Source organism: Nyctibius grandis, chromosome 30 (genome assembly GCF_013368605.1).
Source record: "Nyctibius grandis isolate bNycGra1 chromosome 30, bNycGra1.pri, whole genome shotgun sequence".
Taxonomy (NCBI): Eukaryota; Metazoa; Chordata; class Aves; order Nyctibiiformes; family Nyctibiidae; genus Nyctibius; species Nyctibius grandis.
The window spans coordinates 645,166-670,019 of record NC_090687.1 but is presented as its reverse complement, the minus strand read 5'-3'; the positions used below and the strand labels follow the sequence as shown (position 1 = coordinate 670,019).

At 52.4% G+C, this 24,854-nt stretch overlaps 2 protein-coding genes across 2 annotated transcripts; both read left to right on the top strand.

Annotated features, from left to right (window-relative positions):
• Positions 1 to 7,449: 7,449 nt before the first annotated feature.
• On the top strand, positions 7,450 to 16,053 carry AMDHD2 (amidohydrolase domain containing 2). The gene is made up of 11 exons (XM_068420130.1): positions 7,450 to 7,857; positions 8,429 to 8,565; positions 9,272 to 9,411; positions 9,783 to 9,837; positions 10,277 to 10,489; positions 11,633 to 11,721; positions 12,064 to 12,208; positions 12,471 to 12,578; positions 13,301 to 13,369; positions 13,815 to 13,916; positions 14,308 to 16,053. The coding sequence occupies exons 1-11, from the start codon at positions 7,775 to 7,777 to the stop codon at positions 14,394 to 14,396; spliced, it is 1,230 nt and encodes a 409-aa protein (XP_068276231.1). The 5' UTR covers positions 7,450 to 7,774; the 3' UTR covers positions 14,397 to 16,053.
• Positions 16,054 to 16,881: 828 nt separating this feature from the next.
• C30H8orf33 (chromosome 30 C8orf33 homolog) lies at positions 16,882 to 24,055 on the top strand. The gene is made up of 7 exons (XM_068420040.1): positions 16,882 to 17,253; positions 18,282 to 18,372; positions 19,458 to 19,595; positions 19,783 to 20,510; positions 21,714 to 21,804; positions 21,915 to 22,061; positions 22,198 to 24,055. Exons 1-7 carry the CDS (start codon positions 16,882 to 16,884, stop codon positions 22,392 to 22,394), a joined length of 1,764 nt encoding a protein of 587 aa, XP_068276141.1. The 3' UTR covers positions 22,395 to 24,055.
• The last annotated feature ends 799 nt before the right edge of the window (positions 24,056 to 24,854 follow it).

Genomic DNA, 24,854 nt, shown 5'->3' with positions numbered 1-24,854 from the left:
GGCACTGTAATGCTATGGAACAGGCTGTGTGCATGGCCTGAGCAGGCTTCAGCTGGTGACAAGGAGCAGGAGCTGCTGAAGAGCCTTTAGGCAGCTTGGCTTTGTGATGGTTCTGCAGAAACTTGGCTGGTTGGGAAGCTGCTCTGTTGGCAGCAATTGCCTCTAAAGAACCTCAACAATAGTCTCATCAACAAAATGGGTTCATTCAAGAGCTCATATTTTTAACTTGTAAATCGGGAGCAGTTGAGCTGAGAAGTTCTGCTTTTGCAGCTAGTGAATGCTGCAGCAACGTACTCCCTTCGCTTGTCCTGAGGAGTTGTGAAACATTGCAAAGCTGAAGCTTATAGGAGAAACAGATGATGGACCCTTACAAATGTAGAGCTTGTTCCAAATTGCCTTTGGGAAGGACATAACCTTAATCTTAGTTGTATAGTTTGGAGAACAGGTCAAGCTTTTCCTTGTTGAAGCCAGAATGTTAATATTGCATGGATTACAATGATAGGATGAGAGGAAACAGCCTCAGGTTGTGCCAGGGGAGGTTTAGATTGGAGATCAGGGGCAATTTCTTCACCAAAAGGGCTGTCAAGCGCTGGCACAGGCTGTCCAGGGCAGTGGTGGAGTCCCCATCCCTGGGGGGATTTAAAAGCCGTGTAGATGTGGTGCTGAGGGCCATGGGTTAGTGGTGGCCTTGGCAGTGCTGGGTTAATGGTCGGACTTGATGATCTTAAAGGTCCTTTCCAACCAAAATGATTCTGTGATACCTAGTACTAGTAAGGCCTTTGTGATCAAACTAAGCTGAGGAATCTGGAGTGATCTGTGGGAACCTCTTCTGTAAGCCTGGTTGGGAAGGGAGATGATGCGGTGTCCAGTATTTCATCCCTGTACCTTGTGTATACCTGTGCAGCAAACGAGTCTGGTGTAAGTACCATGAAGAGCTATGGTCAGAGCTGAGGAATTCACTGGAGCTACAGCTGGAGCTTCTAACCTGGCAGAAGCATTCACCAGCCAAGGCCTGGTGGCACCTTGTGCATCTTCTGGGTAGCTGGTCTCCAAACTGGGGACCATTCAGGAGACTTCAGCTGTGAGCCAAGCATTCTGCTAGTATGGATTTTGAACTTCTGAATTAGACTTTACCCAGGGGTCATAAACAGTCACGGAAAGTCAAGCATAATTCTCTCTCAGCACTGATTGCAGTGAGTGCCTTCCCAGTGCTTCTGTGTCGAGTCTGATAGAGCTTGCAGCTGGCAGGGGGTGAATCACGACTTCAGGCTCTCTGGAAAGCATGCCACGTGCATCTTGCTGTTCTGGTGAGAGGAATTGTATTTTGCTTGTGTAGCAGGACAGAAGGTCCTAACTGGGGCTGCAAATATGTCTAAGATCTGGTTTTACATTCTTTAAGGGAACCTGCTGCCAGCCTCGGGTTTTGCCAATTTACAAGAGTGTGAGCAAATTGCATTTAAGAGAGCAACTAAATGCTCGTGGTAGCTCTCATCTCTAAGAGAAATAAGCAGTGTAATGGCACTGGTCTATATGAACTCTTTAAGATCCCTTGTAGCTTGGTGACACCTTGCAGAAGGCAGTTACTGGGCTCAGGATGGCGATGGATTTACTTACGTAACCAAATGCAGGCAAAATCCCATCGCGGCGTTTTGGTTCATGCCTTGGAACATCAAACCTTTCTTGTGAATACACATACCCATGCGAGGCAGGAGAGCAGAGCATAAACCCAGAGCTGGGGTTAGCACACACAGGTGGAGGATTGCTTTGCACTGAGTATCTGCAAATACACCTGGAGTAAAATTAACAATCTGAGCGTGTTGCCTCGGCCAGGTGTTTTCTGACAGCGATGCTCTAGATCCTCACTGATGACTCCCAGCTGAAAACTCACATTCCAAGTCCTTCCCTGGTGCTATTGCATCAGCAAATTTCTCAAGTGATTCAGGGCATTAAGAAAATTAAGGACCTTTTGGTCCCTTTCCTGCATTTACTGACAGCAGCGTGTGAGATCAGAGCGCAGTCCTGTCTGGCAGGGATTGGCTTTGGTTTGGAAGAGGGGCACAGGCAGCCTCGGAGCGTGAAATGACAGACTCGTCAAGGGCCTGACTAGAAGAGGTGGCGTCTGCTGGCACGTAAATGGTCCTCTGTAGTGTGGCAGATTGCATGCGTGTGAGTGTGCACTGCAGAGTGAGTCAGCCCTGCGGAGAAGGGAGCGGGGTGGCTCTGCAGCAGCAGCAGCAGAGGGTGAGCGTCCATCAGCAGGCGGTTCAGGCTGGGTTAGGGGGTGCTGCCTGCCTAGACAATGCCTTCACAGAGCTTGCTGACCTTTCTCTTCTGTAACATTCTCATACTGGCTTTGTTTCCAAAGGCTGCAGATTTTTTTCTATTTTTTTTTTTCATTGCTCTGTTGGAGAAGCGTTTTTAAGCGGTAGGATTTTATCTGTGATTGCTCAGGGCTTGTCTTTCCTTGGGAGACCTGGTTTACAGAGAAGCACAGTAACCTGGAAAAGTAAATAAGCTTTGGGGAAATAAAAACCTCATTAAGAGAAACTGATCCCACAAACGAAGCCACTGTTTTCAGCTAGAGGGTAACAGCAGATCTAATGAACACAACCCTCAGTAAACCTTGTTTCCTTTCAGTCCTAACCACGGGGATGTGGATGTTAAGGCTTTTGGGTGTTTCCATCCAGCCTTGCTGTACAAACCTCTGACACACAGGACTCGCCACCTCTGCTCTTAGCGTGTCTCTTTCTGCTCTCCAGGTATTAACCATCTTTTTCTCTTGACATAACTAAATTAAACCCAGAGTAAGTCTTCCCAGTGCCACTTATCCTGGAGTGGGAATTTTCTGTTTCAGGGTCAAAGGATTGTGTCCTGAAAAGCTTCTCCATTTTTGTTCCTGTTCCTCACTACTGAATGCTGTTCCTTGTCTCTGCAAGCCATGTTTCATTTAGCTCCCGAGACAGTCGTAGCTTTGCAACTGGTATCACCGAGTTTCTGTCGAGCTGGTTCCTGTATCATGGCACCAAAGCACACAGGAAAAAAATCCTCCCCCAACCTTACAGTGTGTGAGGCCCGAAGCTCTCCTAGGGGCCAGACTGCAGGGTCCCAAGTGCCTCCCACCAGGCATCTGCAGACCATTGACAGTTCCCACTGACCTGTGGGAGTACCAGCTGGGTGGCAGGAGGGCAGGACGAGGTTCCTGGGGAATCAGTGGCTCGTGTTTGCCATCTTCTTTTGCTGAGGGGATGAGGTGCACTCACAACAGGCCCAAGTCCTGGCTATTCTGGAATCACCAAGGGGATACTGGTGCCTGTTTCAGTCCTGGACCCTTTTTTGGCACTTTGAGCTGTCCTTGCTGTTACATCTGTGGTTTCCTCCTTTGCCTTTGGGTGAGGGTAAAGGGGTGACCTCGACTGGCAGAGAGCAGTAACAGCCCCCACCACCTAATGGCTTTATCTACCTAAGGCAGGATGAGGACAAGCCTTAGGAAGTCACGTGTGTTCCCCAGACTAGCAGTGTGTGAATGGCCTCCCTGGCTCTTGTGTGCGTTAGGACAATTTCTTAGACCTCTTGGTGAATGCACGTGAAAAATTAGAAGCCAAAGCTACATCTCCAGAAGCCCTTCATTTGGCAGCAGTGCCCTCCCTCTGGACACCGAGACCTGCTTTCACATCTGTAGCACGCACTCCCCTGTTTCTCACAAATGTGCTGGTACAACTTGTCGTGACGACAGGCAGTGAGTCTTATTTGGGAACTGAGCCAAGTTAAAAATAACTCAACCTGAAGAAAAAAAAACATTTGCTAAAGAAAACGCAAGTGAAACTACAACTTGTGATGCCCTCAGCCTATTACTGGGGCAGTAGAGAGAAAGAACATGCAATTTAGAGAAGGAGTGTGCAATTATTGGTCATGCAAGACAGGGTTAATTTAATACTGAGAAATAGAAGAGGAACATCCAAAGAGACAAGACTTAAACAGGACAGATACGTGACTGTATATACAAGACTGGAGCATCTCTGCTGCGAGGAGAGGCTGAGGGAGCTGGGGCTGTTCAGCTGGAGAAGAGCAGACTGAGGGGGGATCTTATCAATGCTCACAGATACCTCAGGCGGGGTGTCAAGGGGATGGGGCCAGACTCTTCTCAGTGGTGCCCAGCGACAGGACAAGGGGCAACGGGCACAAGCTGAGACACGGGAAGTTCCATCTGAATATGAGGAAAAACTTCTTCACTGTGAGGGTGCCAGAGCCCTGGCACAGGCTGCCCAGGGAGGGGGGGAGTCTCCTTTTCTGGAGATACTCAAACCTGCCTGGACGTGACCCTGTGCAACGTGCTCTGGGTGACCCTGCTTGGGCAGGGGTTGGGCTGGGTGATCTCCAGAGATCCCTTCCAACCCCAACCAGTCTGGGATTCTGTGACATAAAGTTGGGCTGGGTGACATACCTACAGCATCGATGAGGCAAATTTCCATACCTTTCATCTCAGCACAGGCTGTTCTGTTCTTCCCAGCAGTGCAGAGGGCGGCCCGGGCTGTTTGCCAGCGTTCTGATTCAGTGGTTCGCTTTGGGCTTGCAGCCTAGAAAAATATTGGATCTGTCGCTGAAGGGTCGGTGAAGCTGTGTCAGTGGGGTGGGTCCCGTGGCAGGATCTTTTCTAGGGGATGTCACTACCTGTACACAATCAGTATTTGCATTTACTTAGGTGTCTCTTCCACTGCTAAGAAAAGTCACTGTCACAAGTCTGTCAGCTTGTACGGTCATATGAACGCGCCCTGTTTTGGCCATGGGCAGTCTGGGTGCTGTATATGCCTTTTGACATCTGAGTTCAGTTTAGCAGCTTGGAAGAGCACTTCCCTCCTGGCAGAGTCGTTTGCTCAAATAAGCAGGCCTGAGATCCGCTTTTAGGATTCATTTTCTAATCTTCTGGTTTTGGAGTCTCCTTGACCTCACCAATCATTCCCACCAGTACGCTGCTGGGTGCCTCAGACGTGGGTAATTTCAGCCATGGTGAGGAAAACCTGCCTGAAGCCATTCTGAGCCTCAAATTCCTGAGACAGCATGGCACATGGTTTTCCCGGCCTCAACTAGCATCATTGCCAGCTCTCCATTTCAGGGGCCTTTACTGGCATCCTGCTGACAGTAAGAGGCAGCTTGTAGTGTGGACAAGCACTGACATCACAGAATAAGTACAGCATAAAACCTCATTAAAATTCAATTCCTGGCCAGATGGGGTTGTTACATCCCTGCACAATTACATTCCCCATCATTTCTCTTTTCTCATCAGCGGAGCTCACATCAGCACCCTGCCGAGACACGGTCCTTGATGAGACCCTTGACTCTCTCTGTGATACCGTAGGACACCGAACGGGATAAACACGCAAGAGAGGGCTAGGTGGGCTGCTGCAGCACACGGCAGTCCCTGGGGAGCAAGGAGGACGGAGGGGAAATGGAGGAGTGCCAGCAGATGTTCAGGAGTAAATGCTTAGACTGTTGGGGACACTGGCTTTAATTTCAATGAAGCATGGTGCTTGCCTGTCATGTTTTGGAGATTGGACACTTGCCCTTCCAGACACAGAGACTGCAGACAGAAGGACTGCTGGTGGCATGGGCTGGTGGAGAGAACAGGCAGGGGCCTGGCTGCAGAGCACAGAATAAGCTCTCTGACTTCTTTCCCAGGCTGCTGCTGACTTGTCAGATGACCTTAGGAGCCTGCCTGCAGCCATGCTGCCAGCTTGGAAAGTAACATTTCAAAAAAGTAATGAATTACCTGTCCAGGTTGCAGTTAACTCTTTTTTCCCCATAGCTGAGACTGAGAAAGGAACAGTGAGGGGGGGATTCCAGAAACCTTACTTTGCCCGAGCCAATAAACAGCCTGAACAGCCCCAGCTCTCTCAGCCTGTCTCCAGAGCAGAGGGGCTCCAGCCCTCTGAGCATCTCCGTGGCCTCCTCTGGACTCGCTCCAACAGCTCCGTGTCCTTCTTGTGTTGGGGGCCCCAGAGCTGGACGCAGCACTGCAGGGGGGGTCTCAGGAGAGCGGAACAGAGGGGCAGAATCCCCTCCCTCGCCCTGCTGGCCACGCTGCTGGGGATGCAGCCCAGGACACGGGTGGCTTTCTGGGCTGCCAGCGCACGTTGCCGGCTCATGGTGAGCTTCTCGTCACCCATCACCCCCAAGTCCTTCTCCTCAGGGCTGCTCTCAACCCATTCTCCGCCCAGCCTGGATTTGTGCTTGGGATTGCCCCGACCCACGGGCAGGACCTTGCACTTGGCCTTGCTGAACTTCATGCGGTTTGCATGGGCCCACCTCTCCAGCCTGTCAAGGTCCCTCTGGATGGTGGAACATGGCTGCCCAGCTAACGATGACAGTGCCTGTACAAGAGCTGCATCAAGGCTCACTAAGAGCTGCAGGATCCGTGGCTGGAAGATGGCAGGTGGTAGTGAACTTGTGAAGGTAAAGGTGGCTTGGGCTTACTCTAGTCTGTCCTGGGGCTGAATAATGGTTCTCGAGTGATGATGCTCTAGACCACCTGCACTGAGGAGCTGCAGTCTGGAGTCAGCAGACACAGTGGAAAAATATTCTGCCCGAAACATTTCTCATCAGAGCATCTGGCGAGACAGAGCAGGAGGTGCGTGCAGACTGGCAAGAAGGTGGTCTTGGGGAGATGGTTGTGACAAGCAGATGTTGACACCTGCATGGTCAGCACAGCAGCTCCTCCTCACCCCTCTCCAGCTTCCCTGAGCTCACCGGTCTGGAGTTTCCCTGGATAAGACAGGCTTCCCTTAGGACACATGTCACTCCCCACTGGTATCAGACCTTTTCAAGAGCATTTCATCAGCTCCACGTTACACGCTGTGGCCAAACACCAGCACATGCTGCTGCCAGCCCCTTTAGAGGCTCCGACAGGGTAAATCCCCCGAGACAGTCGCTGTGAGAGAGGGCAGCAGGCCCGGGGGCTCGCTCGGCCTGGCGGCAGCATGTGTATGAGTGAGACCCCAGGCCTTCAGGGCAGGGAGAGCCTGCCACCCTCCTTGGCTTCCCAGACAAGAGCAGGCATCTCTCTACAGCCTCATCCCCACAGCCACCTCCCACGCACAGGCTTGTGTGGGCCGGCAGGAGTCCCCAGGGGCAGCCAGGGCCGAGGGCTGCTGCGGAAGGGAGCTCCTGCACCGCCGGTTTTTCTTCACCACCGGCTTTTAAAGCAAGGTCGTGGCCGCGGGGGCCGCCTGCTCCCCTCAGCCCGGCGGCCGGGCCTTCCTCTACGGAGCCACCGACCTCCCCAAGATGGCGGCGCCCCCCCCATGATGGCGGCGCCGGGGCTGAGGGGGGAGGTCACGTGGGAGGGGATCCCGGCGCGTCAGGTGGGCCGGGATCACGTGACTGGGAGCCGGCGGGGCGGTGGGTGACGCCTTGGCCCCGCCCAGGCCCCGCCCCCGGGTGTCCGGTCCCCGCCGCTGCCCCGCGGTGGGGGGGTGCGGGCTGCCCCGGGCCGGGCCCTGACCGGGTCCCGCGGCCTGGCCGCGCCGCACAGACCGGCGGGGCCTTTTCCTCACAGCATCGGCCCGGAACCCCGGGGAAGGGCGGGGACCTGCCCACCGCCTGCCCCCGGGGCGGTGCTCCGGCCCCTCCGCCCCGCACCGGCTTCCCGTTCCCGCTGCAGCCGCTCGTACCGGAGCCGCGGCCTTGCCCCGCCCCACCACCGCCGCTCCCCCACCCCGTGGCCCTGATCCCGGTCTCCGGGGGGAAGTCCCCCGTTCCCGCCGGCTCCCGCAGCCACACGATGCCGTCCAACAAATCCGTCTCGGACGCGCCCATCCTCCAGTTCACCAACTGCCGCATCCTGAGGGGCCACCAGCTCCAGCGGTGAGGGCTGGGGGGGCCGCGGTGGCTGCGGGGGACCGGGGTGGCTGCGGGGGGGCCGCGGTGGCTGCGGGGGACCGGGGTCGCCGGGGCTCACGGCCAAGCTGCAGAGCTGACCTGGAAGGTGGAGCGTGCTGGGGACTGTCCCCAGGACCCCCGGTGCATCGGCTGTCACCCCCCGCACTCCCACTGTCCCTCGTCCCCTCCGCCTGCTTTCTGCAGGAGACAAGGCGTGTGTACGGCCCCTCTCTGCTACCCTCGTCTTTCCTTTTGCCTCTTCCACCAGCCCCTGGGCCCCTTGGCCGTCGCCACCGTATTTGACGGGCAGCCCATGAAAATCCCGTTCCTGTGAGTTTTATAAAGCCAGAGGCCCCGCAGAGAGAGGGCTGCCGGTTGTGTCGCTGCTGGAAGAGCAGCTTTGCCCTGGTAGACATCGGAGAGCCCATGGCAGAGGGTGCCGGAGGGGTCTGCTCTGCCCGAGGCCACCCCTGTTACTGGGGCCACGGCCACGTGCTCCCGTATGCTCCAGTGCAGATGGCACAGGAGCCATCTGTGTGTGTGACTGTCCCTTCAGGGAGGACCTGTGGGTGCGAGAGGGGAAGATCCTCAACCCGGAGAAACTCTTCTTTGACGAGAAGGGCTCTGCTGACATCCAGCTGGACTGCAAGGACAGCATCATTGCCCCGGGCTTCATCGATGTCCAGATCAATGGTACGGCGAAGGCACATGCGCTCACAAGGGGGTGGGGGGTCCCGGGTTCGTCCATCACTGACCTTCAAACCCTGCTGTGTGCATACTGCCCATGACCAAGGGCGTTTCAGCTGCTCGAGGGACATGTGAGTCACCGAACTAACGATAAAGAACAATTTTGCCCATGGTTGCTCCTGTCACAGAATTGATCCCCTTTGGCTCGGTGAGGTTTTTCAGCCCGGCTTTCCTCTTAACCTCATTTTTATCACCATTTTATCCTGCCCCTGCGCTGGCAGGATGCCCACCCTACTCTTTCCAGGATGCAGGGAGGACAGAGCAGGACGTCTCAAAGGAACAAACGTTACCTGCAATAGCTCTTTCCTGAGGGTCAAGAGAGGCTCGTTCTATGGTAGCTTATGCTGGAAGTCAGATCCCCTCTTTCGGTGAGGAATCCTCAGATTTTGCCCTGCATCAAAATAAAAAGTTGGTGCTTACAAAGCGCTGGGATGCTGTGGGGAAGAGCACTTTGGGAGGGCAGCATTGGTTGGATTTGTACTCGTGGAGTAGGACAGGAGAAGTGCTGATGGAGCCCTTTGCTTCTGGTCAGTGCCGGACAAATGGAGCAGCTCACTCACTCCGGTCATGCAAAATGTTTCTTCGGTGTTTTCGGGTGGGAGAACGTCCGCTCGGGCAGCTGAGTTTCATCCCTGTTTTGTTCATGGTGCAGGAGGCTTTGGGGTGGACTTCTCCCTGGCTACAGATGACTTCAAATCAGGGATTGACCTGGTCAGTCAGAAAATCCTCTCCCATGGAGTGACCTCCTTCTGTCCCACCCTGGTGACCTCTCCTCCATCTGTGTACCACCAGGTAAGTGATTTTCCCCCCCTCTCATCCGCAGCGTGATAAAGGGCTGAGGTTGATACCAAGAGGGGAGAGGGCCAAGGCTGGGTCTGCAGAGACTGGGAGAGCTGCCTTGGCAGAAAAGCCGTGGGCATGAGGAGCTGGACTGCCCCTGGATTCCTTGCCCTTAACCTTTAGACCGCTGAGAAAGCGATGTCTCCCAGCCCAGCTTTGCACAACGGGGGCTTGGAACTGGCTTTTTCTTTGTGAGCTGTGTTTGGCTGATGGTCCCAAGTGGTCCAGCTACAAAGCTCTCTCCAGACCCAAGGTTTGGGTTTGTTTTGGCAGGCTGGGGTACTGCGTCTGGGGTGCCATGTCTGACAAACCCCTTTCTCTAGATTCTCCCTCAGATCAGTATAAGAAATGGTGGAGCCCACGGAGCTGGTATCCTGGGTAAGTGGTTTTGTCCCTCGCTGTCCTCTCTGGTGCTACTCTAGGTGGGCAATTATCTTGTTCATTGTTAAGGAGAAAGAAGCTACTGTAGGGACAGCACAAACGGGGGCTGGAGCTCTCTCGATGGGAGGGATGCACAGGTGGGCACAGACCTGCTTTCTCCCTCCCTTACTGTGCCTGGCCTTTGCCGTGGTCTCTGCCATCGTACACGCACCGCTCCAGCCCTTTTGGGCCCCACGGGGTGATGGCAGTGCGGTGGCTTCGCTCGGCCAGCTGCCAGCGCTTCATCTTCCACTGTTCTGAGCTCAGAGTCACCTGAGCCATGTGTTTTGCTGTGGGAGAATGGCAAGAGCTTGACTCGAGCAGGGTAGACACAGCAGGTTTCTTTGTGCTTGGCGGGGAGAGGAAGGGCCATGGCTTTGTGTTCCTGTTTGGGCAGGGGCCCATCTGGAAGGACCGTTCATCAGCAAGGAGAAGAAAGGGGCGCACCCGGAGCACTGCCTCCGCACCTTCGAGGCAGGTGCCTTCCAGGACCTGCTTGCCACCTACGGGTCCCTAGACGGTGTCCGGATAGTCACCCTGGCCCCAGAGATGAAGAGGAGCAGTGAGGTGATCCGGGAACTCACCAAACGGGGCATCTGTGTCTCGCTGGGTAAGGGCTGGGGAGGAGGAGGCGTAGGGAGGCCCCGTCTCCCTGTGCCACACGGGCCAGGCAGCCCCACTCTTGGGGCTGTAGCATCTCTACTGGTGTCTCAGTGTGACTGGACAGGGTGGGGTTTTCTTTTGCCTGGTCTATATGGAGGTGACAGACCTGTCACAAATGAGGACCTTGCTTGATGCTGCCAATCTGTCGCCCTTTGCATGGTAAGGGCCAAACTTCGCTGAGTGAGGAGCCCCTGCCGTTTAACACAAGGTAGCATTTGGTGGTGTTCAAACACAGGAAAGGATCACAGTCTTACTTGAATAAAGATATAATTGAGGGTTGACGATATGGAAAGGTTCAAACTCTGAAGTTCAACTGCTTTAGGCCTTATTTGACAGGTGAAATCATTTTCCAAAGGTTACTGAGTTTTGATAACTCTGTTTTTCAACAGGAAGCGCTGTAGGAGAAGACCTCTCCCTCCAGTGTCTTGCTGGCCACTGCCTTAAAACTGGCTGCATTTTTCTTGCTCTCTGTTCCACAAACTCTTCTTTGCTTCAGATCATTGAAGAAATCATTTTTTTTTTAAAAAAAAAAAGAGGGGGTGAGTTATTCAGGGTGAAATTAAACCTTAAGTGAAAAGGGCATTCGTACAGCAGAGCATTTCTTATCTCGCAGCCACACAAAGCAAAGAACTACAGAAAGGCAAGGTTTGCCCACAGAGCATTAGAGCTGCTCTCCGTGTTGGGGAAGACAGAATTTTATTTCTGGATAGTTTTATCCCCGTATTCTTTCTTGGCAAAGTCTCCACTGTCTCTACTCCCTTGATACCTCTCTCTAAAGCCTTTAAATATGTGAGGACAGCAGAAAGGCGCATCCTTGGACCTCTAGCCCAGCCTGAAGGCAACTCTGTGAGCAAGGCAGCATTTGTGACAGTTGTGATGTGAACAGTGAACGTGTTCAGGTGAAACACCCACTGCCAGACTCCCCGCCGCGGTCATGGCCAGACCCCTCTGTGCCAAGGCTGGCGTCTCAGACCTCAGCCTGGGGTGGGCCATCAGAGTGACAGAGTCCTAGTGACAGAGCGTCTTCACTCCTGTAGGGAAATAAATGGAGAGTTGGGCAGAAAAATCATGCGTTGGTCTTTGTTCCCAGGTCACTCGGTGGCTAATCTCTCCCAGGCCGAGGAGGCTGTGCAGCACGGTGCTACCTTCATCACTCACCTCTTCAACGCCATGTTGCCGGTGAGTAGCCGAGGGCACTTGCCCTGCACTGGTTTTGCTTTCGGTGCTTTCGCTTCTGCTCCCCACGGATCTGTATTCTCCCCAGCTTGTTTCATAACAGGCCTTGCAGTGAGGTTTCAGCACTGAACCTCTGGCTTCACGTTTCTACTGCCTGGTCTAAAAGAGAGTCAAGGTTGTAGCAGACTCTTGAAATTCAAGGAAATGCCCAGATTTGTCTGGTAATGAAGGAGCACCCAGCTGCCAGGCACTGTTTGACAGAGATGGCAGCTGAGTCCCCTGATGGGGTCTCAGCCAACAAGTCCTGGTGATGCTCCATAGCTTGTCCTCTCTCCCCTCGGGCAGTTCCACCATCGTGACCCTGGGATCGTGGGGCTGCTGACAAGTGACAAGATTCCTGCTGGGCGGAGAGTCTTCTACGGCATGATCTCTGATGGCATCCACACCAACCCTGCCGCCCTGCGAATCGCCCACCGCGCCCACCCCAAAGGTGAGCCCACGCAGTGTCCCTCAGCCATCCCCAGCACTGTGCCAGCTCCCACAAAACACTCACACAAGTGCTGTGGCACGCCACCCTCGCTGCCTGAAAGAGGTCACGGCCACATGTGCTGATCCACCAGCCCTCTTGCTTCAATCGGACGTGGCTAGAGATGCTTTGGCCCCTCTCTGGGAGGACCAGCACGGCACAGAGCTCGGAGCTACAGCAAGGTCAGCAGCAAAGCTAACGCAGCCTCTTTCCTTGCGTCCCTCAGGCCTGGTGCTGGTGACGGATGCGATCGCTGGCTTGGGGTTGGCACCAGGTCGGCACACGCTGGGTCAGCAGGTGGTGGAGATCGACGGGCTGAACACCTACATTGCAGGTAAGTGCCGTCCTGCAGAAGGGCTGGGGCAGTGCTGCCGCTCATGCCTGTTCCTGGAGAGCTCAGCACGCCTTGCAGTGCTTGTTAGTGCCACCGTCTTGGGCGTTGGTGCCTGATCGGTTAATGGCTCTGCGGTGACTTGGCCCTGGGGAGAATGAGGTACCTTGTGAAGAGGGGGATTGCCCCGTCTTGGTAGAGTGAGGAGGAATCTGTCAATTTTTAGCTGTCTGCAACACGTTTGACCACCTTGTTGCCCAGTGTCATGGATGCTAGAGGTTCCAGTGGGGTCAGAAAGGACAGAGAAATCCCACAGATATTTATTGTCCCTCATCTTTACTATAACACCACTTCTTACTAACAAATTTCCCTAAACTGCAAGCAGTTGGAGACTGGGAAGATATTTCAGAGAAGGAGCATTCCTTTCTCAGCTCCCTTCCTCTCTCTGGCAGCAGGTGCCTGTGTTGTGAGCTAGAGTTTCACACAGTCCAGCTGGTCTTATGGTGGAGCTGCAGGGTGACATCCCGGTACCTTTCCCTGTGCTGCCAGCACAGGCTCTCTTGCCTCGCTCTGTCACTCGGCAGCCGTGGCTGCAGGCCCTTCAACTCACTTCTCACGTGACCCAGGATTTCTACCCCTTTTGACACATTATGCTTTCCCACCGCCCCGCTTCTCCTTGCTGTGAGTTGTGGGACCTGCTCAGTGCCATCCTGTTCCTCTCCCAGGCACAAAGACCCTGAGTGGTAGCGTGGCGACCATGGACACATGTGTGCGACACTTCCAAGAAGCCACAGGTAAGTGAGCCTTGTCCACAAGCTGTTGCTCCCTACATTGACTCGGGAAGAGGTCTTGCTCTTGCCAGCTGTGTCCGCTCCACTGGGGAACGTTCCCTCTCACCTGAGACGATGAGAAGGGCTGGGATCAGTGGCACTGGCCTCAGATGAGCACCTTTTTGAGGGGAGGTTTCATTTTAACCCATAGCACCAAGAGAGGTGAACTCTCCTGCTCCTTTCTCACAAAGGTGAATGGTTTTTCCCTCTCCATACCCTAGGTGTTGAGTTCTCCTCTTCCCGCTGTCTCCCGTAGGCATGTTTCCCCTCCCCATCTCCATACGGCTGTGGCGAGGGTGTTCCAGCTCGGGTTCCTGCCAGGCTGACAGTTGCCCTGGCCAGGGGGGTTTGGGCTGCTCTGCCAGTGGAGCTGTTTGCTGCCCTAATGCCTCCCCCTTCTCTGTCCAAGGGTGCTCGGTAGAGACCGCGTTGGAGGCAGCGTCTCTGCATCCCGCCCAGCTCCTGGGGATTGAACACAAAAAGGGGACGCTAAATTATGACTCCGATGCAGGTACTGGTATGGGAACAGCAGGTACTGGTGTGGGGACAACAGTGTGAGGGCTTCTGGGTGCTGGAGCAAAGCAGGGGCTGCTGTGAACGCATCTTCATCCCCTGCTTCAGCGGGAGCTGCAGGGAGACTCGCTCTGCCTGGGATTTGCTCCGGGCTTTTGCTCCAGTGGTTTTTCCCTTGGATGCTGGTGGTGGTTCGTGAGCCCTTTGGAGAGACCCCCACGTCGCAGCCAAGCACGGAGCAGAGCTGCCGTAGCAAGGGTGGCACCGCCGTCCTGCTGCTGTTTGCGGGGTGGGGAGAAGCTCTTCCCCACTGAGCCCGGCTCCTCCCAGCCAGCTTCAGCTGCTCCATTTCTCTGATAGCTCCTTCCTTTCTCTCTTGTCTGCTGCAGATTTCCTGATGCTGAATGATGGTCTGTATGTGCAAGCCACGTACATCGCGGGCAAGGAAGTCTGGAGACAGGATGCGTTGGGCATGTGACACTGGGCTGTCCTGCTGCCCGCCGAGGCTCCCTGGCGCTGTGGTTAGCAGCTTTGGTAACCACTCCACTTCTCTCTTTTTTTGTTGGTTTTTTTTTTTTTTAATTCCTTCCTGCAACTCCCTTAAAGGAGCCTCATACCAAAGAGCTGCGTTTTCCAGCGCAACCGCTGCTTCCAGTTACAGCCATGCCTGCAACAAATGTGTTGGTGCTCGGTTGGTGGAGTGGGGAAAGCAGGCAGATCTGTGTTGAGGGGGGACTGTCGGTCCTCAGAGCGACCTGAAGGACTGCACAGCTGTCCTGTGTGGAGTCCCCAGACAGAGGTGCTCCTGCCGCCGTCTTACAGCGGTGTGAAGCTGTCCCAGCCTTTGCACTGTTTTATACAGCACACACTAACCTGCCCCGTGCCCAAGGCAGGCTCAAGCCATTTCCATTCCTCTGCCTGCTGTTTGCCTCGCTCCTGGGCAGCCGTGGCTGGTTAGACATCAGCTTCCACCAGCTCAGGTCACAGCTCTTCATGTTAAAAGGTTCCTGTTGTGTCAGCAGAAGTTGAGGATCACGTTCTGATCCCTCGGCAGTCCCTCTGTCGTGTGTCCTCTGCAGCAAGGCTGTCACAGCTCGCTGACTCGGTGCCGTTGTGGGGCTGTGAATTCATGTGGGCTGAATCCTCAGGGCAGAGACCAAACCCAGGAAAAATGAGGCGTTGCTGGTCCTTTGTGCCTTTTCCCTGCATGGGCATTTAGTCCACAGCATGTGCTTTCAGCTGGAGACATGGACAGCATCCTGCCACAGCAGGCAATGTTCCTCTTAACCCTTTGTTCTGGCTGGGTGGGTTCTGCAGGCTCTGTGCCCAGCCGTACCTAGTAAGGCCTTCGCACCCTCTGATGGGTTTGTGCGTTCCTCAGGCCGCAGACAGGAAGCCTTTGCTTTGGGGGATGCATCCAGACCGGTAGTGACGGGTTCACAAGCCCTCGGTCCAGCTCAGGGACTGAGGGAGAGGAGAGCTGCAGTGGGATTCTGGCCTTTCAAGACAGTGGCTGATAGCTCATTATTCCCGTGCTTGTTATTCTCTTCTCCAATACTTGACTGTCAGCTCTTTTCCTGACACTTGGACACTTCTCTGTGAAGACTGATGCCAATTTCGAACCTACCGCAGTCAGAAAAGCCTGGCGATGTCTTAGACAACCTCTGACAAGCCTCAAACCAATTAGATGGTTTTTGTAGTGAGGGGAGGGCTCAGACAAGGGCTAAGTCTTGGGACGGGTGGAGGTTGTAAGGCAAGACTAAAGTCTGGTTGGGATTGGCAGAAGTGTGCCGATTTTTCCAGTACGTTTTTATAACCTTTAACAGCAACATGTGGAAGTGCTTTCCTAGCACTTGAGAGCCCTGCTGGAATAACTGGCAGCCTTGGAGAATTTCTAACATTGACTGCCAATGTCAGCAGAAACTGTAACCTCCACAATTTGAAGCATTTGAAAGAGACATCAAATACTGTGCTGTGAAATGTGACGTGCTACAGCATTACAGATCTCAGCGGGGGCACTTTTGACTGCTGTTGAAAAAAATCCAAGAGAAAAAAAATGCATATGGAACAAGGTGTCTAACTTTTTTTTTTTAATTTACAAAATTAAATAATCAAAAGGAAATCTAAAACAGAAATGGAATTGGACAGTGCCTGTATATGTGTATTACCGTTTTTTTCCTGCTGAAAGCACGCTGTACCCTACCTATGGTGGTGTATGCTGGCACGGCGTGTACCAGGCTGGCTTGTGACCTGCTGGTGGCACCGTGGCCCTCGGGCCTCCACATCTCCATGGGGACAATGCTGATGTGGGCGCTCCGGAAGGTGCCATGGGATTTGGTCGCACGGAGGGAGGCTGCAGACAGACAGACAGCGTCCTGGCAGTGGAAATGGGGCCCAGCAGCTCCCTGTGGGGCTCAGGGGAGAGGGTGGTGAGCTTGTGGGGGGACAAATTGATGGGCCAAGGCCAAGTGTATGAGGTTCAACAAGGCTCAGTGTCGGGTCCTGCACTCAGGGCACAACAACCCCGCGCACCGCTACAGGCTGGGGGAAGAGTGGCTTGAAAGTGCCTGGCGGAAAAGTTGCCCCAGGGGAGGTTTAGATTGGAGATCAGGAACAATTTCTTCCCCCAAAGGGCTGTCAAGCACTGGAACAGGCTGCCCAGGGCAGTGGTGGAGTCCCCATCCCTGGGGGGATTTAAAAGCCGTGTAGATGTGGTGCTGAGGGACATGGGTTAGTGGTGGCCTTGGCAGTGCTGGGTTAACGGTTGGACTCGATGAGCTTAAAGGTCCTTTCCAACCCAAACGATTTGCGATTCAAGCGCACCCCCACGGCGGGAGCTCGGCTCCTCTGACCGCCCAGCCTTGGGTCACCCGGCTCCGGAGGAACGCTTCGTGCCCCGGCACCACAGGCCTCCCCCCGCCGCTGCCCCGGGCCGAGCGGAAGGGCCGCCCCGCTGGCGCCCCATGGCGGTCTGTGAGGAGCCACTCGCCCCGGGCCGGCAGCGGGGCCTTTCCCCGTCCCTCCCCGGCGGGCCGGTGCCGGGTGCTGGGTGCCGGGGCCTTGGGGGCGGGCGGGCCCCTCGTCCCCCCCAGCGCGGCGTGCGGAACGGAGGCGCGGGGCCGGGGGAGCGGCCGGAGGGGCAGCGAACGGACCGCGCCGGGGGAGGCGTTTGGGCGGCGCACGGCGGCCGGGGCCTTCCCGGTTTCTCCCCGGCGGCTGCCTCAGGCCGGGCCCGGGCGGAGCTGGAGCCCCGGAGCGCCCCGCTGCTCCGTGACCGGAGGTGGGCGGCGGCGGCGGGGCCCGTGGCGGCGCGGAGCCTGCTCGGCATGGACCCGGTAAGAGCTTTGCTCGGCCCCGCTCTGCCTCTCGCTCTGTTGCGCGGCGCCCGCTTCCCCACCGGCCGTTGCCGGGGCCCCTTCCCCAGGCCCAGGCTCTCCTCCCCCCCGGCCCTGTGACCCCGGCTCCCGGCAGGATCTCTCTAAAGGCCTTCCCTGGCACCTGTGCCTGACTTTCCCATTCCTCCTTATGCCGCTAAGGCAAGATTTTTATTTTTCATTTCCTGATGCGTTCTAACGACTATTTTGTTCACTGGTGGACTCCGAAGCCTTACTTTCCACCTGCTGAGCAGGAGGCAGACAGGGTAAAACTACAGCAAAGGCAGCCTGAAGGACTTGTGTTTAGCATAAAGATGAATTCTGTGTATTGCCAGAGCTGTGCTGGTGGGAAATTTCCTTCTGTGGAGACGTATTATGCCATAGGATAAGCTTCAGGAATAATGGGAAATCTTCCATTTGGGCCCTTTAAAAAGGGAGGAGGAGAAAAAAAACAACAAAAACAATCTGTGAGGGTGGTGAGACCCTGGCCCAGGTTGCCCAGAGAAGCTGTGGCTGCCCCCTCCCTGGCAGTGTTCAAGGCCAGGTTGGATGGGGCTTGGAGCAACCTGGTCTGGTGGAAGGTGTCCCTGCCCGTGGCAGGGGGTTGGAACTGGATGATTTTTAAGGTCCCTTCCAACCCAAACCATTTTGTGATTCTAAGTCTTGGCTTGCCAGGAGTGAGCAGCTTACTGTTAGTAAGAGTTCATTGTTTCTAATTTTTGTAATGAAGAGGGCTCATTTGGTGCCCTCCAAATAGGGGATGTTGCAGGGCGTGTGCCCCACCCTGTGCTGTGCTGATTTATGGTAGAAATGGAGCTGTTACACAAAGCACCTCAAGCGTAAAGCTAGAAAAGGGGTTCATGACCCACTAGTCTGATCTCCCATACGAGGAGAGAGGACTTCAGAAAACTCAGTTTTGGAATCAGTTTTGCAGGTGAGGGATTTGTGCTGCTTTTAAACATTGTGCCTTCCCCCATCCCATGTCCAAGGCTCCCCAAGACACGTTCCAAGATGAGCTGGAGTGGTGCATCTCGCAGCTGGAGGCAAATCTGCTTCGCCTCCCCCCAACCCCCAAACAAGGTATGTTGACTCTTTCACAGCCTGCAGCCATATTCCAGCCTCGGTTCGGATTTAGCAGACCTGGACGTTTTTCTGTTTCTTCTCTCCCAGTGTCTTTTTTTCTCACTCATATTCTTGTGTTATAGGGGATTTGTTCTAAATACAAAACAACACAAAGCATTGAACTTTAAGAACTGTCTGTCTGGAAGCAGCTTTATATTTAATTCCGGGGACATTTATTCTCCCTGTTTTCTGTGTTCTTTCTCATGTTCTCATTTTCCTGTCTAACGGCATGTTGTTTGGTTCTGCTGCAGCTCTGCTTTTGTTTTCCAGTCTTAAGGAAATACTGTGGCAGTGTGTCTGGCCCTTCAATGCCAGTAGGTTTATTTTTGTGAAGCTTGTTCCTCGTTGTCCTTGTTCCGAGGAGAAATTACGTGAAAGATAAAATCCTATAAAATACTTCTCAGAAGATCACAGTTTGATCTAGTCAGTCTGACTTGTGAGGACGTATGTCCTGCTCCTGCTGATGGCTAGTACTTAACATTTAGAGGAGGGATGTTGCTACCCTTTGTAAGATGCCTAGATGAGTGTTTTCTGGTGCACCTGAAGATGTAGCAGTGATTAATATGTGCCCACACGCCATGCTTGAGCATCAGACCACTTTGTTACACCTGTATCTTGTGCTCGGTACCTCGTGTCCAGCAGCAGCAGGGGAAGGCTGCTCCTGGAAGGGAGGCAGGAGCTGAGCGCAGTGACAAGGCAAGCAGAGGCAGTGACTTGGCCAGAGAAGGGCCCGTTTGCACAGTACCTGGCCCAGGGGAGCAAAGCAGTACTGCTGATGGTAACCAGGCTCTGCCTGGAGTCCAGATGATGTATATAATAAGCAGTTAAGATCTGTTTGGTTTTTTTTTCCTTTAAGAACCTTTCACAATATTTCAGCTTCTAGAAGCACTTGGAATTTCCTTTCAGTTGAATGCCAGTCATGGATTAGTCAGAGGTGGCAAACACTGAACACGTTCAGAGGACACCCAGCCATCCCACAGTATGGTTTGTAAGGCCCTTCATAACATGTTTCTTGTCTCCGTTGGTCTTTTCTTTGAGTGCAGCAGAGACGACGCAGCACGTTCTCAAGGTCCTGCGCTCCCGTGAGACTCCTTTTGCGAAGAAGCAGCAAGTGATGAGCCGTGTGTTTGGGGATTATCGTCTCAAGATGGCTGAGGATCAGAAGAGCATGGAGAAGGCAGGTGAGCTTGAACTGTCCCTTCAGGGGATGGTGATATTTGGTTCGTTTCTGTAGATTTCTTACGTTGCAGCTTGTGATTGGATTGCCTCTCTGCAGCAGTGCCTTACAGAGGGAGCTGCAGTAGCAGCGACATTCCCATAGCAGGCAACTGGCATGTGGATAGAAACGTTATTCTTTATCTTTTCTAGACGTGAAACCTGGTGATGTGGAAGTACAGCAAAGCAACGGGCAGGCTTCAGATGGTGTCGTGTGTGGGAAACGATCTGACCAGAGCTCTGAGGCAAAGCCAAAGTGGTTCACGTCATCTGACAACAGCTTCCAGTTTGATTTTACACTTTCTGAGACTGACCCAGAAGCAACTGGCACGTCTTTGGAAGCAGTCCCCGGTGTCAGTGGTGCTGAGCAGACACAAGCCAATGTAAGGGCCATGGAGCAGGAGAACTGGAATGGAGCCTTGAGTTTTGCTGCCTCTGGACAAGAACCCAAGTTTGCTTTCAACTTTGCCATCCCGGATGAGGCCTGTCCTGTGGTTCCATTAGTTCCAGCAAGCCAACAAATAGAGCGTAGAGCAGATCATGAAGTGCTGGGTAATTCACTGCCTACGGAATCAGCAGGTGTGATGCATATTTCAGCCTTGCAGAAGCCTGAGTTGACTCAAGCTGAGGGTAGTGCACCCAAAGAAGATAGAAGCCACGTCACGTTAAAGGTCCCCCAACCAGAGACTGCTCCTGGAGGTGAGACGCTGACAGAGAAATCGACAGCAGATGGAGCTGCCCAGAAGAAGAAAAAGAAGAAGAAACAAAAAACATCTGTCAGTAAAAAGGAGATGGAAGAAACAGAGATCAACAGGAAGGCAAAGGCAGAAGCTAACGGATGTCAGAATAAAGATACTTCCCACCAGGATGAGACCTCTCAGGTATTTAAATATTGATGGGATCCCATAATGTATCTGTGTGTGCTGAACCAGACACTGCACCCCTGACGTGCATGTTACTGGGTAGGATGAATAATTGGCTCACATAACGCCAGCAGCAAAGCTGAGGTGCAGAGCTGCTACCTGGTGTAGCCAAGGCTGCGGCAGGATCTGGTGCAAAGCTTAACGGTGCTTCCGAGAAGGTTCCCACTGTAAGGCGTGGCCCAGAAATCAGCTGAAGTGGCAAGTTATGTGTAAACACACCATTAAGGCACACCCTGAGGTTTTCTGATGTTCTGCTAAGGTCCAGCTCTTAATTTTGTTTTTCTTTTCAGCACAGGGGTAGTTATTATTAACAAAAAATGCCAGCTGAGCAATACTGAAATAAAAAATGACAAAAAACTTGCTTTCGTTAATGTTCTATGATGAAGTCGCAGTGAGTGTTCACCTGCCTCTTGAAGCATCACGTCCAAAGTGCTGCTTCACCAACAACCCTACCCATAAAAACTGCCGAGTACCAGAAAGGTGGAAGGATTTGAAGGTGTTTCCAGTCCATTGGAAGGAGACTGTTGTAAGGAAAAGGAGACAGCAATAGGGCTTTTGTGTTTACATGTACATAACAGTTAAAAATTGCTTCAGCCCAGGATGCAGCCCTGTGTCTCTCCCTTCCACTGCTCAGTTAGCCAGCTGGCTTTGCTTGATGGGACTTGGCTTCTCCCATCTTCATGGGCTTCATCTTCCTTCTCATGCATTTCTGGTTGAGCAAGCACGCTGGAACTGAGACACCAAGACTCAGCTTCTGATTTTGTCCATTCTTTGCTTTTTGATTTTGGGCAGGTTTGGGGGTAGGGATTTTTTTTGTTGTTAATGCTTATTCCTCCCATCTGTAAGTTGATCTGACAGCTGCTTTCAGAGGAAGGGCCCTGGACAGCTTTCCAGAAAACAGCGTCGTCTGTACAGCAGCCAAATATTAAGTCCATCAAATAGAGGCAGTGTGTTGCAATAAACATTTGTCCAGTGCTTTAAGTTGATTCAGTGAAAAGCACTATAGGGAAAATGTCATGAAGTCTATAAAGTGATCACCAGAACATGCAATTTGGAATAGTCCCGACTGTATGCAGATACATTTTTTTCCTGTGTAGCAACTGCTGCTTTAATTTTTGCATGACTTGTTTCCTCATGCTCACTCTGCTCCATGTTGGATAGCAGGCAGATGACCAGCTACAGAAAGAGGTGGACTGGTGTGTGAAACAGCTGGAACTTGGCCTGAAGACACAGAAACCCACTCCAAGGCAGGGTAAGCATTCAAGTAAACGAGAGATCTCCCCTGTGGGAAGGGTTGGCACGCACGCCGGGGCAGAGCCGGTGGGGAGTCAAACTGTGCGTTGTTTCTCTGTGCTGCTGCAGCGGAGGAGGCTCTCCGTGCCATCAAGACACTGCGCAATGACAAGGCTCCACTGGTGAAGAAGCGTCAGCTCATGAGAACCATGTTTGGAGACTACAGGAAGAAGATGGAGGAGGAGCTGTGCAAAGAGCTGAAGCTCATGGAAGCAGGTAGGAGAACTTTGCATGGTGGGGGAAGTGAAGAGGAAAGGGCTTCACTCCTACCCTCCATATTGCTTTGCAGAGTGAAGCCTCACTATATGAGATGACTAAACATCTCTTACTGCTCTTTTCTCCCCTCTTTAAGCTCTGAAGTCTGCCAGGATCGTGGAAGTGAAGCGAAACATCCGCAACAAGAATGGCCAGTTCATCCGGAAGTGCTCACGAGCCTGCAGGGAAAGCCAAGGTTCATCAGGATCCCCTTCGGAGTCCCCCAGGACACTTAACACAGGCTTGTTCAAATGCACAACTTCACAAGAAGATTTTCGCTTTAATTTCTTCTAGGAAAGTCTTTTACACTAAAACTGTGGCTAAAAACTGTGCCAAAACTCCTGTAAACTTAAGAACGGTGGAAAGATGCTGTGCAATAGAAAATGTTATGCAAGAATCTCTGTGTATTTCCTAAAGAAAGGCTCCTCCTTCAGAGTGCCTTGTCTAGAGGTTTAAAACAGATCTGCCTGCTACGCATACGACCCCAATTCTCAGTCTACATAGTCCTCTGTCCTCACGCTGTAGAAGGGCACCTTTGCAAAAGGTCAGCACAGAGCCTGGAAGGATCTGGTTTTCTTCCTGTAGAATTGACATTAACCTAAGAATCTGTCTCTCATACTGAGAGATTTTCTCATTGTCCTATTGCTTTTAAATAGAGCAGACCTTTTACAGCAGCTGAGGCAGCGATGCCAAGGCCACCACTAACCCGTGTCCCTCAGCACCACATCTACACGGCTTTTAAATCCCTCCAGGGATGGTGACTCCACCACTGCCCTGGGCAGCCTGTGCCGGCACTTGACAGCCCTTTCGGGGAAGAAATTGTCCCTGATCTCCAATCTAAACCTGCCCTGGTGCAGCTTGAGGCCGTTTCCTCTTTTCTTATCCCTTGTTACTTGGGAGAGGAAGAGTTCAGGACCTTGGAGGAAAATAAGTGAGAATCATCCTTGCTCATTTGTCTCTTTAATTGACAGGTATAGACTTAGAAGAGAACTGCAAATGCTGATTTCATCTATCCTAGGGATGTAAGGATAGTTCTTTCCAGACAGGGAAAGAATTTTGTTGCTGAAGCCAAGTTCTGGCCTGCTGGGAAGGATGCACAATCAGTTTTTAAAAAAAGGAGTTTACTTTGTAAGTAGCCCAGTTACAACCACCGGTGACTCGAAAGATAAATCAGCTGCATGCCAAACCTTGGGCGGCAGTGAAATGAACTGTGAGAGCCCAAAGATTCTCTTGGTTTGATTTACATTAATTTTTTGCTTTCTGGATAGTATGAATGTGAGTATTCGGTGTTTCTATACTGCTTCAGCCACTGGATGCATCCTGTGTGCATGCAGAAAATCTTCCCACTCAGCCTAAAAAAGCTGAAGGAACAGAAGTCCTTTAAACGAAAACATGGTATCGGGTGTCCCTAGGGTACAGTGCTTTCCTTCCTTTTTATAGTCCAGTCAGTCATCCTGTATGAGAAGCGAGAAATGGGAGTGTAGGCAGATTCCAGGGTGTACTGACAGCAGCTGAGAGATGGTAGAAAACATTTGCTGGGAAAGACTTCAAAAAAAACCTGATGTTGGCTACAGAAATTTTATTTTATTACTAAGCTCTGATGCAGACAGTTGCATCTGTGAGGATACTTTTTTTTTAAATATTTTAAAGAATGCCTGTCTAGGCATATGGAGAAACTGAACCTGAGTGACATATCGGATGAGGAGAAATATGCAGAGAAGACTTTAAGTCTTCTGGATATCAATAGGTTAAAAGTGGAAATCAAGAGGACAGCAGATCATTATTTTACTTGCTGAGGAGCACTGCTGTTCTTTTGACTATATAGAACAACACTATACAGTGGTTTTTTTTTTTTATTTCCAGGATTTTAAATTAAACGTACAAAAGCTGTGTCATTGTCAAACTTTCAGTATTCTCATGCCATTTACTAAGATTAAAGAGTATCTTGTACATGATCTTGGAACTGCAGCTGTTTTCTTTCCTAGCTGATTATGCAGCATATGTCTGGGAAACAGCTATTTTTTTTGCCTTGTCTTGTTTCAGGTAAAGCTAGAGCTGCTAAAACCTTGTAAATTCGTGTGCTGTGGAAGAGGCTGCAGGAGTATTCTGGGAAGCATTCTTACATAATTGCCTTGTGCTTATACTATTTGTTAGGCATTCACAATTAGAATAAAGATACCAGTGAGGTGGATGTTTGGTGTAACCTAATCCAGCCGGTTTATCTCCAAAGAGGTGAGAGAAAAACGCATTCTAATACGTGAGCAGCTCCTGTGATTTTTCAGAGATCTTCACATATTGCTGACCTGCAAAGCCAGCCCGTATTCCTGTCACAATGCTTCTTTATTGGAGGGCTCAGAAGGCAGATGTTCGTCGATGTGATGCTTCCTAGCCCTGGGTGTCGTGCTTGACCTGTGGACTTGAGTGCAAGACCAGCGTCAGCTGGGTCAGTTCCACGGGTCGACTGTGTGATCTTGGACGAGACATTTTGCTCCTCGTTTTCATAGCTGAGGTGATGCCTCCTGCATTCTTGACAGATGCATTCAAGTTATTTTATTAATGATTGTGTCTTGAAGAGGCAACTCCATAGTATTTTGCATCTGAAATCGCAGCAGTCTTCACTCCTAAGCTTTGCAATGTTTGAAGCATCTCTGCTGCACTGTCATGTGTTCAAAAGAAAATAAGCAATGTAGTTAGAAGTTAGGAAATGCTGTCGCTGCTCCGTTAGTCCGTTCCCCTTTATAGGAGCCACAGTTC

Bases quoted from the DNA above. Each gene is read 5' to 3' on its own strand.
- AMDHD2 (XM_068420130.1), top strand. From the start codon at position 7,775: ATGCCGTCCAACAAATCCGTCTCGGACGCGCCCATCCTCCAGTTCACC. The intron at 9,838-10,276 runs GTAAGTGGTTTT...CTGTTTGGGCAG, and splicing joins CCACGGAGCTGGTATCCTGG to GGGCCCATCTGGAAGGACCG. The intron at 13,370-13,814 runs GTAAGTGAGCCT...TCTCTGTCCAAG, and splicing joins ACACTTCCAAGAAGCCACAG to GGTGCTCGGTAGAGACCGCG.
- C30H8orf33 (XM_068420040.1), top strand. From the start codon at position 16,882: ATGGCGGTCTGTGAGGAGCCACTCGCCCCGGGCCGGCAGCGGGGCCTT. The intron at 20,511-21,713 runs GTATTTAAATAT...CATGTTGGATAG, and splicing joins ACCAGGATGAGACCTCTCAG to CAGGCAGATGACCAGCTACA. The intron at 21,805-21,914 runs GTAAGCATTCAA...GTGCTGCTGCAG, and splicing joins GAAACCCACTCCAAGGCAGG to CGGAGGAGGCTCTCCGTGCC.